The 13,310-nt window shown below is 34.8% G+C and overlaps 1 protein-coding gene across 6 annotated transcripts in view; it reads right to left on the bottom strand.

The window, feature by feature from the left end:
* Positions 1-13,310, bottom strand: part of FAT1 (FAT atypical cadherin 1) — a 129,787-nt gene that overhangs the window by 105,487 nt on the left and 10,990 nt on the right. For all 6 annotated transcript variants that reach the window (XM_032223993.1, XM_032223992.1, XM_032223995.1 and 3 more), the window contains exon 2: positions 8,142-11,434. In XM_032223993.1, the coding sequence (XP_032079884.1) occupies positions 8,142-11,415 (3,274 nt within the window). In that variant the 5' untranslated portion in view covers positions 11,416-11,434. The remainder of the gene's footprint in view (positions 1-8,141; positions 11,435-13,310) is intronic.

Genomic DNA, 13,310 nt, shown 5'->3' with positions numbered 1-13,310 from the left:
TAATGCTGATGCAGCCCTCAATGAAATTTGAGTTTGACACCCTGCTCTACTTGTAGATTTGTCATTATTCCCTCACTTCACTGGTTGAATAGTACTCAAAGAGCAGGCACTGACAAACACATTTTATTATCAAAGTCCTCCTGATTTTTTTCCTTCCATACACAAGACCTCCTCCTACAGTGTGAAGAGGAATATCTACATCCTGTTAATCAGTAAACTTCAATCAATAGCTCAAATTTACTTCTTTCTCAACAGGTTCTTTTCTTTTCAGTCTTAGCTTGGAAGCCATTACTATGGAACTTTTTGCTTTGCATACGCATGATGGCAGCTATGTATGGTGCCTTCTGGGGTCAAAGGATTGAGAGCTGCTATTTCTATCTCGAAAATCTGGAATAACACAATATCAATTTCTTTTATCCCTAGAGGTTTACAAGCACGAGGAAAAATAAAACCTTGTTCACTCATTCCTCTGAATAAATTAATATGTAAAAAAAGGCAATTCACTGAATTTAATTCTTAATTTATACTGAAATAAAAGTGCATTTGACCCTGTGTGTATAGCAAAAGCAAAAAAAAAACCTATATAAAATTGTCATAATGGTTTTCCCTTATATTGTGAGAATACTTCTCAACACAGATGCATTAAACAGAAACCCCAAATCGGAGATGAACAAGGCAAGCAAAAATGCACAGTATATAATGCAAATAAGAAGAAAAGAAACTTCTGCTGCCTTCTTTAAGAAGCTGCAGTATTTACTTTTAAAAAAACTGAAACAATCCTATTAAAGGGTCTCCCTTGGGCTTGCTTCTCTTTCTAGGGCCAATGATCTTAGACTGCTTATTAACACATACAATCCTGCACTGCCAAGATATTCCCAGAAGCTAGCATAAAGGCAGGAACAGGAGAAAAATATAAAATGTATGGCAAATCCCAGACAAAAGAATATCATGTAAATACACTGAAGAGTATTTACTGGTACATGATGAAAATTTATTACAATATCTTGAGTAACCAGCAATGGCTGCATCTTACTTTGCTGCATATTAAACCAATCCAAATGAAATCAGAAATATCTATTTTTACTTTGGCTGGTTCAATTACAATCTAGGTTAATTTTTAAAATAACTAATAACTTTTCAATAAAATAAAATAACTTAATAATTGTTATTTGTGATTCTACAACTGTAATCTAGATCTAGTTACTCTTCCTCAACTGCTTGTCAAAATTTGCTCAATGTCTCAGCCCAGCAGAAAGTGTCTAATGTTTCAGTTTCATGAAATATGCTGGGTATCTGTATTTTTTTCTGAGACGAACTTTGGTATTAGTACAGTTAATTAATAATGTTAATTAACATTTTAAAAAACTATATTCTGCACCTAGAAAATATTTAAAGTACATTTCATTTTGCTAAATTGAAAAAAACCCACAAAGCTCTCCTTATTTGATTTAATATCAAATAATCTTATTTACTTTTTTAGGAGAATGCTTCTGTATTGGCTTCATGTTAGAGATAGTTCAGTAAGAATTAGAGATAGAAAAAAATCCTAAGAAAATACATGTTAATAATAAACAGACTTCAAGGTCACAATCCACCAGAAACCTGCGTAAATGCTACTGCAATCAACAGAACACACTGCAGAACATTGAGCTATGTTTTTAGCCAGAATTTCTTAATGATTTAAAGCAACCCTGTTTAGTCAACTCCCAATGATCTTTGACCAATGCATACAAAGATATATATTCCCATAAATTGGATTTTGACCATGATAAAACATCTACTGCCATTCTTTAATCAGTGATGCATAATGAAAGTGAATCAAGGTAATGACTAGGCTGTAACAGAGAAAAACAGATTATTGTGAAATAATTGTAAGTCTTAAAGAATTAGGTGAAGGACCCAACAATTAACTCATTATAATATTAATATAAATTTATTTGACATTTGACTCAATATCTGTTATTCCTTCCACATTAAAAAAAACCCATAAAATAGGAAATACTATTTTAGTTAAATCTGAAATGTCACTATTAAAAGAGTAAATGACCAATGGATGTTCCTCTCCAGGAATGGACCATGCTCCCTTCTTATTCACTCAAAATATATCCTAATCTGACATATGATGTGATGGAGCTTCCCAGCTGTTTTGGAAAGTGTTTAACTTAGAATTTACTTGTTGCTCTAGAAAGCAATTCCAATGGCATTTTACCAGAGTTTTCTGGGACTTCAAGAATTAGAGTATTTAGAGTATTTATTAATACTTATAGGCCGCCCTTTTCCCTGAGGGGACTCAGGGCGGCTTACATAAAATAAGGGGAGGGGGTATACAAACAATAAACACACACAATACATAAAAGTAAAATAATAAGCAACATTCATTCATCATTCGGGTGGGGGCAATTATCTTTGTCCCCAGGCCTGACGGGCTAGCCAGGTCTTGAGGGCTGTGCGGAAGGCCTGGACGGTGGTGAGGGTACGAATCTCCATGGGGAGATCGTTCCAAAGGGTCGGAGCTACTACTGAAAAGGCTCTCCTCCTTGTAGTTGCCAGTTGGCACTGACTGGCAGATGGAACTCGGAGGAGGCCTAATCTATGTGATCTAATTGGTCACAGGGAGGTAATTGGCAGGAGGCGGTCTCTCAAGTACGCAGACCCACTACCATGAAGGGCTTTATGAGTGACAAGTAGCACCTTGAAGCGCACCCGGAGATCAACAGGTAGCCAGCGCAGCTCGCGGAGGATAGGTGTTATGTGGGTGAACCGAGGTGCACCCACAATCACTCACGCGGCTGCGTTCTGGACTAGCTGAAGTCGCCGGATGCTCTTCAAGACTTTTTGATGGCAAGAACATTTGTCCTCTCCTTCTAGAATTCCCCTCCATATATTTTTCCACTAAATGGAAGAGTAGCTTTGCTACTGTCCCAAGAGTACTCACCTTGCTACCAAAAGTTGCCTGCTTTTCATGCTCTCAGTGGAAGCCTGTACAATAGTTGGCTAATGCAAGGAAAACATGGAGACTACTGCTAAGTGCAATGAAGAAGTGCCTCCTTTCTCACATAAGTAGCATTAGAGAGTAATATCAGTGAATGTATGTCTTCTCAATCCAGAACCCGTTCTATTGATTAATAAATAGAATATTTAAAAATACACATTTGGTGCAGAAAACATCTGTGTCTACTCAGAAAAAAATTACATTTGAAGTGAAAAATGCCAAAGATTACACTATTAATTCTAATTTGGTAAGGCGAAATGCACCTTGTGCTGATTCTTTTTATGCTGGTGTAGAAAGTCATAGAAATGGGTTTGGAGGGAGTATTCAGAAATTGTTACAGAAATGACAAAGGCAAAACCATTTCTTATATTCTGAGAAAAGAGATTGTATTAAGAAGAGATTCAAGGTGGCTTCTTTTTGATTCCACAAGATATAGAAGGAAGGAAAGTTAAAACACAAGCAGGCTTGTAAGATTCTGTTATTATAGCCTATTGACAAAAAAAACCTAAACCCATCCTCATCTTGCTAGGGGGACAGTTTCTTAATCTGATCTACTTTGTATGCCTAACAACTGATTACTTGCACCTGAAATGCTAACACTTACACAAATGATTCAGCCACCTTCAATTTAGCTTCTTGGACAATCACTGGATTTACAAAAGAAATCTCATTGGATAACAAACTGTGCTGTTTCTTTCTACATTTATAGTAAATGTTGTGACATACCCTTAATACCCAAAGCAAAAATTTCCAAAATCTGAGAAACACATCTGAGTCTGCAGATGTGTTTCTATATCTTGAAATCATCAGTTGCTCATAATTCACAAAAGGTTATGCAGCACCAGCAGAGACTTCTGTGTTTTGGCACCCATTGTATGAATTCAAACATTACTATTCTATCAACTTACTCTTAAAAGAAGTTGAAGATTATATTTAAAATGGTATTAAAAATAATCCATTAGCTTTAGCTTAATTTTGAAAGATTTTCATAGATATAAGAAATATTGAAATTATGAAAATGATTAATGAAAATAAGCATTGCAGTATGTTAGTGCATGAGCACATGACGTTGTACTTCAGATGATAATCATACTGGTATATTTAAAATGTACACCTAGACTAGTCTTAAATTCAAATAAAAAATACTTCCCTTGAACAAGATTCTCAATTTGATTTTACAAGTATCTTGTCATCCTTACCAGGTATACCAGCATAAGAAAAACAACCAGATTCAACTTTTTAGTAAAGTTACATTAACAGAATCTTGCAATCCTGAAGTATAACTTTCCTGCCATATCCTTTACTGTCAGAGAAACTAGGGTGGGTCTCTTCCGATTCTCTTGCTTCACCCATTCTCCAGTACAGGTTATGCTATCTCTTATTTGATTGTTCCCTAGGCAACATGTCTCTGCCTTGTCTCCCAAGGTCTTTTCCACATACCATTACATATCACCTAACAAAGAGATATTAGAACATCTTCAGAAATATGCACTTGCTGAAATAAGTTCCTTCTTTAATTTTCAGTAATAAATTATTAAATTTCAGAATATGAACATATTCTGAATACATACATCATAACATAGAGTATAAAGCAGAACTGTACCACTCATTATGTAGGATTAGTCTCTTACTAAATACAAAATAATTTATGATTAAATAAATGAAGGAAAAACATGTTTACGGTACATATTGCCAGGTCTATCCCTTCTTTCTGGTCTTAATTTTAGTAGAATTTCCAGTGTGATTTTAGTATCAGCAACCATGCAACACGACATATATTTTTTTAGTTTTGACAAATGATTTTCCTGCACTGTTCTCTATTTGTAGAGTTCTGAGAGACACGGAAAATTAAATCCACCTTACTTTACTTTAATAAATGAAATTCTCTAGGGCAATCCTAAAGACAGAGAAAGTGTTTCACACCTAATCTTAGTCCTCCAAAAACTAGTCTGTTTTCATCAGACCAAGGTATGACCTGGTCAATAGGGGTAGTCTGCTAATCAATGCTCATTTTCAACAGAGAAAAAACAAAAAAAAACCAAACCCAGTGTTTTCATGGTCAGTGCCCTTATTAAACCAGGCTCCAGGACAGTTTATCTAACTAGATATTTAAAGACCATCTTCACCTTTCTCAGCACATTCTCTAATGCAGCAAAAGACGAGTAAAGTTAGATGTAAAAAGCCCCACAGTAATAATACTGTTTTATTGGTATGGGTCATTTTTCTCCATGAAAGTCAATTATTTCTGTTTATGATTTTAAATAAAATTTCAGATGATATATTAAAAAGCTGGTAAATATAATTCTTCTATCCACATTCTAAGCTAGTAACTACAACTGTTGAGTCTTTGTCAGCATAAATAGTTTCATTAAAAGCTTAAACGGTGTCTGCTATTTTTTTTTTTTTACAAACAGGTGCTTTTACCTTGCACAGAAATACAGAACTTGCATTTCACAGATAATATACATTTTGCAGCCATATCAGAATGCTAATATTTGGAATTTATCTTATCTTACCAACCGGTAGTTCCAGTTACATATAAAAATATAGTAAACATGGTTAATTACAACAAATCCTATCCATATTTATATAGAGAAATGTGTACAGGATTTGTTATACTTCCCCCCCCCCCGCCACAAAAAAAGACAAGACATTTTAACACCTAGTATTTTTTTCTTTCTCAATTTTTTAAAAGCTAAACACTTTAAAATTACAAATCTTTTTACACTTTTTAAGGTGCATATCACAGTTATTTTATGTTTCTTTGTTCTAAAGTGACCTGCACAAAAAGATATTACAGGCTTTTAAATTCTCTAGTCCTGACCCCCTCACCTCCCATCCAACAACCTCCACAAATGAGAAAATTATGTTGAGAAAAAGTTTACACACTTTGGAAAAGGAACAAGGTTGTCATTCAAGAAATAAGTTTAGCACAGAAATATTTAAATCAGTTTTCCAGATCAGGAATGAACAACATGATACACACATGCACCCTTGTGAACACTGAAAACCATTACCATTATACTGTGGAGAGCAATACACATTATTTTTGCTATTTTTATAATGAAAAAATTAAAAAAAGTATACTATAAGGCCTAAACCATTGTAAAGCAGTCATTTGTACAATATTGCCCTCTCTACTTTGCATCATTGCTCTCTTCCATTAAGTTAAACTTCCATCCAAAATGATGCCAACCTACTTCTGGTCATCACTATGAACTACAAGAGGGTATAGTGTACAGAAGATTTTATAGACATTATAATTCACTCCTAGTGTTACTTTTCCGGCACCAATTGTCTCTATTGCTCACTTCACAGACCCACAACTTCATAAATGGTGCTAACTTCTGTATCTCTCCATTAGGAAACTGTATTATTTATTTATATCCTACATGTATTATTTTAATAAATAATTCAAGGCAACAAACACATGTAATAGACTTCCCCCACCCTCCATTTTCCTCACAAACAGCAACCCTGAGATGAGTTAGGCCAAGATAGAGTATAAGGGGCCCAAAGTCATCCAGCTGAGTTTCATGCCTAAAGTGGGACTAGAACTCATGCTCTCCTAGTTTCAGATCCAGTCTCTAGAAAAAACTGTTCTACTTCCGTTTATAGGTACAATCCTTATGGCATATTATTGGGGGAGGGGACTGTCTCCCATTTTCCTTTTCCTGCTATGCTAACAAAAAAAATGTCTTAGGTTACGCAAGAAACAAACATTACCAATGTTCCAAAAACGATTTATATTAAAACTATAAAGTTACATATCAGACATGCTAAAATAATATCCCAAATAAAAAACATTGTAAATTGTATTATATTCACTTTGGAATATGTCTTTATCATGTTGAAAATATACTGGAGCTTATGATAAAACAGATATTTTTTCTATATCCATCTATCAAGCATTCTGAATGAAATAATAATCACCAGATTAAATCCTGGTTTAAAATGTATTTCAAAAATTCCATTTTTCTTGTTAAACAAAAAGCAGTTTTGTGATACATGCGCTGAAGCAAAATGCCATTCTGCTTTCCTTGAGCATCTTTTAGTACTCAATCCTAATATTCTTTGAGAACCTCCTATAGGTATTTCGTCCTTAACCAATTTGCTGAAGATTTAAGTGCAAAGACATGCAAGAATTCCAGAGACTTCTACTGCCCCAACAAGCAGAATATTAGTATATTATGTTTGAATATGAAATTTGTTTCTCATTTCAGATTAGAAACTAGTGGAACAGAACAAGTCAAGGGTCTCCAAAAGGAAGCAACATGATAACCGTACATGCATACTGCTTCACAAGAGGGTAGGTCAGCCAGCACAAGCCAGCAAGGACATTTGTTCAATAGTTACAAAAGTCAAGCAGAAAAGTTCTCTACTGTTCTCATTCAAAGACAAAAAAGAAAGGGAAAAAAATCCTTGCATCAGGAACAGATGAGAGGTTAGAAACAACAGTAACAACAAAAGTAGATTAGATCATATTTGCAGGGTAAGCAAACAGTATCCCTATGTCCTTAGCAGTGGGAGAAACTGCAAGAAAGGGTTGACTAGTAAAATATGCCTAAGTAACAAATACAGCAGAAAAATGTGGGCCTCCCCCCGATATTTTCAATCTTATTGCTCATTATGCAGTAATGAGTTTATGTGCCTCTTCTTGTTCTTTTTGAGAAAAGCAAGAGACAAACATGGATATATTTCTATCCTGTAATCTGCCTAAACTCCAATATGCTCTAATGATAGTGTTAGATTTTCACCAAATGTCTTAGCAAATACCTGAATGAAATGCAAATTAATCAATCATAACTGGTTCCCCCGCCCCTTATATTCTAAAAAAACTATACTTAAGATCACTCACATGCAAAGTATTATGCAATCAGTTCAGAGTTATAATACTGGTCTGACAATGAATACTTTGTACTTCATTATTTCATAAGGATGCTCCAATATTTAATTTTACATCTTCAAATCTCTATGGAGACTTAATAAAAAACAACTGTTGCCATTTTTGTCTATATACATAATAACTGCTCTGGCATAGAAGTATTATCTGTATTTATGCTTTTTCATTAATGAGAACAATAAATACAAACTTAAAGATAACTCTTGAGTCTTTTCAAAACATTTAGAAGAGAGTGTAATTTCTTACCTTTTTCTTCATCTATTCTGAAGATTCCAATACCCGATCCATCTCTTATCGAATATCTGATTTCACCATCTCTTCCTGTATCCTCATCATAAGCAGACACAGTCATTACTGAAGTACCAATGGGAACATCTTCACTTACAAAACTTTTATCCACAAAATTAGGAAAACGGGGTGGCTGCAGATTTTCATTTACATCAACTATTTCAATTTCAACATAACAGGTAGAAGACAATGAAATGGGTTTTCCCTTATCCTTAGCCCGCACTGTTAGATTATAAACTTGTTTCCTTTCGAAATCCAGTCTTTGTACAATACGGATTGCTCCACTGAGTTTATCTACATCGAAACATCCATTTCCACCATCCAAAAGGCTATACCTTACTTGGCTTGCCTGGCCTAAATCAGGATCATAGGTTTCTAGCCACATGACAATAGTTCCTTCAGGAAGATCTTCTCGAATTTTCACTCGATAATTTGTAGGAACAAACTTTGGAGGATTGTCATTAACATCTTCCAACGATACCTTTAATAGAACTGTTGAAGACAATTGTGGTGACTCTTTAGCTTGGTCCCTAGCTTCTATTTTTAAGAAATACACTGCTTGAACTTCACGATCTAAAAGTCCTGAAACTTTTACAATTCCAGTGACACTGTCAATAGAAAACTTATTTGTATCTGTAAGAAGTGAATATCTTACTTCACCATTGGTCCCCAAGTCTTTATCTATGGCTTCTATCTGAATTATTTCTGTATTCAGTTCTTTGTTTTCACTTACATCAACATAATAACTATCCTGTAGAAATTCTGGAGGATTGTCATTGGCATCAAGAACTCTGATATTTAAAAGACGCCAGTTAGACTTTTGTGGTATCCCAAGATCATAAACAGTAACATTCAAAGTATATTTATCTCTTATTTCTCTGTCAAGAGGAGACAAGATTTTTAGCATTCCTGTTTCCATTCCAACGATAAAACTGCTGTCATTATTACCTCCAGAAATAGAATAGATTAACTTTCCATTAAAACCAGTGTCAAGATCAGTTGCATTCAAAAATATGATGGTAGAATCTACAGGCTGATCTTCTTTTACTTCAATGCTCCTAGGAAGACTACTTTCAAACTGAGGTGCATGCAGATTCATTGTATGTGTATCAAAAATAGTATCCTCTACTTCAACATGACCATGTAGCTTATTTGCTTGCAAGAGTTTTTCTGCCAACATTTTGGCAACACCAGTCTCTTCACATTGTAAGCTCACTAGTTTGCGGCTGGTGACTACAGTGATGTTAATAAATATGGGTGCTGCAAAATTCTCTCCATCTGTAGCAGTTATTTTCAAACTATGAAAAGATGTTTTTGAACTTAATCCATCTCCTAGTGATTGTTTCAGGAAAAGAACCCCAGAGTTTGGATTCAAACTAAATAAATCTAATTCATTTCCAGATTCAATTTGATACTGTACTAACTGGAGCTCATCAGCATCAATAGCAGACACCGTAGTTATTTGATCTCCCACACCAAGTTCCCTGGGAATTGTTCCCTCACAGTTTATTTTCTCAAAGAGAGGAGTGTTGTCATTCAAATTATTTAAAGCTATTGTAACAGGGACTTCAACTTCTCTGCGATAAGGGGTGCCCCAATCAGATGCTCGAATTCTTAACTTATAAATTCTTGGCATCAATTCATAATCCATAGTTTCAGAGGTGGTAAGCACACCAGTGAAGTGGTTTATTTCAAAAGGAACAGGGTTTATATTTGCAATGCTATATGTGACATAGCCATTTTCACCTTCATCAAGATCCTTTGCACTCACACTCATAACACTTGTGCCTATAGGGACATTCTCATTAAAAGAAGCTTTGTAAGATGTCTGAATAAATTCTGGAGGATGAGTATTCACATCTATGACCTTAATGAATACTTTGGTGGATGCTTTTCTATCGCTTGTCATGATGTCAAATTCAAAATGTGGTGCACGTTGAGCTTCTATGGCATCTAGAGTAGTGATAAGGCCAGTGTCAGGATTCAAACTGAACTGAGTTTTGCTTGGTGCATTTATAAACACATATTTTATATAGGGATAAGTAGGCAATGCTTTTACCATAACCACAGGTGTGTTTGGTGGAGCAAATTCACTTATTTCAGCTCTATAAACTGCTCTTTCAAACTGGACTACTCCAGAACTAAACTGGGGAGAGGGCAGATGAATTGCTTTCACAGACGAAAACTTTGGAGGGTTTCCTTTATCTTTAGCCTGTAATGTAAGATTAAAGCCAAAAGGTTGGCTTTCCCATTCAACAGTGCCAACTGCTTTGATTTTATACTCTTTTCCTCCTGGGAAGGTTCTCACAGCTTTGAACTGCTGAAGTGGGTCACCCGCTACAATACTTAGAGATGCTACCTCTCCATTTAAACCATGATCTTTGTCTTCCACAGTTATAATTGCATATGCTGGATCCTTGTCCAGCTCTGAAGGAGTCAAAGCAAGGGCTGTGATGACTGGAGCATGCTCGTTAGCTTGTTCTATATGAATTGTCAATCTTGCCATGCTACTAATCCCACTGCTGCCATATAATTTCATGCCACGATCCACAGCAAGGATTTCCAACTCATAAATTTTTGTTTCTGAATAGTCAAGTCTGCCAGTCAGAATGACCACCCCACTTGTGGGATGAATAGCAAACATGTCTGTCCTCTCCTTAAAGCTGTAATAAAACTCTCCATTGGTTCCAATATCTGCATCAGTTGCACTAACTTTGGCAATACTGGTCCTTATTGCTGTATTTTCTGACAACGAAACACTGTAAGAAGTTGGAGAAAACAAAGGCCTTAAGTCATTTGTATCCAATACTTGCACTCTGACATTTGTGAGAGCTTCTGCATTTGTATTTTTCTCTATTGCTTTTACATTTAACGTATAGTGGTCTTTTACTTCTCTGTTAAGTATAGCGGTGTTCCCTCCCTTGGTCCGAATTCGTAAGAAGCAAAAATCCCCCAAAATGTATTCTTCGGCTTTAAACAAGTTTTCACTATCCCCAGAAATAATTTTGTATTTTATATCCCACAGGGAGCTTGTAATGTAAATGCCCATTTTTACTGGATGCCCAACGTAAGTCTTAGCTGCAGAGTTTTCATATACTGTGGCATTGTAATGAACTTGTGTGAATTGCATTGGCAGTGCATGGTATTGTCTCAAGGTTCCTTCACATTGTTCAAAATCCTGCACAAGCAGCAGTAGGGACAGCAACAGCATCATGGTCCAATGGCTCTTCATACAAGCAATCACTAAAAATCTGGGGGAGAAAAAGACAAGAGGAGAAATCAATGTCTTTAATCATGGTCCTTTAAAATAACTATTCTGTAAATAAAATGACTTGAGTTCTCTTATAAAGTCTACATGGGAACATAATGTATAGCTCCATTATCCTATACACATATTTTTTTTATTAAGTGGTCATACCATACCAAAGGATTAAAATAATGAAATGGAAAAGATTTTCCATATTAGTAATATCCAAGAGTCCCTTGGTTTTGGCTAGCTGAAGATCCAAGAAAGCTTCATGCCTCTACAAGTCTTAAGGGCCAGGTTTTTGTCCTTAGCTTGCATTTAAAAATGGATATAAATCAGAATACTGGATAACATTCATAAGTTATCAATATTACATAATTGAATTTCAAGATTCTTCATATAAATTCAAGGTCTAATTGAAGTTTAGAAGTTATTGAATAATTATTATATATATATTTTCTTTTGCATTGTTTCACAGACATTTTCCATCAACTTTATTTCTTCCCCGAAAGAAAAGACAAAATTCCCATGAATAGGATGTCAGATTCTGGCACTTTAAGGAGCACTCAGACATGCACCAGATTCCTTTCTTTCACTATCCAATTTGCCCTCACATTTCCTCATTTTCCAACCTGACATTAAATCTCTAGGGAATATATAAGAGAAATGTTCCCAAGGTTTTTTTTTCATGATTAGGAAATGAAAAGGCAGTTTGACAAATATATAACTGGGAGAGAGAAGAGCAACACCAGCATCCTGTAACAGTGCCCAGTAATGAATTCTAAAACATTCTGAGAGTAAGAGAAAAACAACAAATGCCTCTTTTATTAATAAAACTTTCAGGAATTTGGAAGTAAGTTTTCAAAGTGGCATTCACAGAGATAATTCACAGTGTCTTCGGCTTCTAATACATAAGAGACTAATAAAGCTGTGAAACTGATTCATTCAGAAGAGAAAGACCATGTTGTTTGTGTCATAAAGGCATCAACACAAATGCCTAATATATACTTTTCATATTTTATTGAAGAGAATGAATTAAGATGAACGATTCTACACTTAAACAATGCAATCTGTAAGCACCCAAGCAATATATCACTTAAGAGACAAAATACAAATATTAAAATACATGTCTTGTTTTTGACCCTAATCTTGGTATTAAATAATATTAGAAGAGTTGAACTTTACACCAAACTGTAGTTAACAAAACCAAACATTTTGTATTTGCTGAAGCTCAGATAGAGAACTTTTCATTCTTTCAAGCATGAATAAAATACATACTAATAGAAGGACAGAAAAATAATCTCCCCTGCATTCCTAGCCATAACAGCTTTAAGTGAAGATTAGTTTTTAATTAGACTACCATCCCAAGAAGAAATTCTATCCTTTAAGAACACTGTAAAAACAATTATAGTTTTACTTGGTAAGGTAGTTTACATAGTGATTGTTCTATTAACAAATGCAATTTTTGCTCCATTCAACTTAGTTCAAATATTTTTAATGGTGCTTTTAGAGTGTAGGTAGTTTGCCTTAAACACTACTTTTTCCAAGATACTACTTTTTATTGCATACAATGTGTTAATACACGATACAACAAGATCCTGGAGTTTCTGAAATTACATGTACTCTCAAGTACTGTCAGATCTTAAGATTTGCTTTGCCTCACCTTGAAAAAGGATAACAGATAATGAGCTCTCACCTTTGCTCTACAGAATATATGATAACCAATATTTGATTTAAAGCACCAATGTTTTGGAACCAAAGTCTTGTGGAGCAATCTCAAAAATTGCAAACAATTTTCTAAATCATAAACAATTATTTCAATTATCTTTAACTACACAATAGGACACTGTGTCCCACAAAGTGACTCAAGAGGCAATTAT

The sequence above is a fragment of the Thamnophis elegans genome, chromosome 9 (assembly GCF_009769535.1).
Source record: "Thamnophis elegans isolate rThaEle1 chromosome 9, rThaEle1.pri, whole genome shotgun sequence".
In the NCBI taxonomy this organism is placed as follows: domain Eukaryota; kingdom Metazoa; phylum Chordata; class Lepidosauria; order Squamata; family Colubridae; genus Thamnophis; species Thamnophis elegans.
Note: the sequence above shows the minus strand (reverse complement) of the source record. Positions and strands in the feature narration are given on the sequence as shown.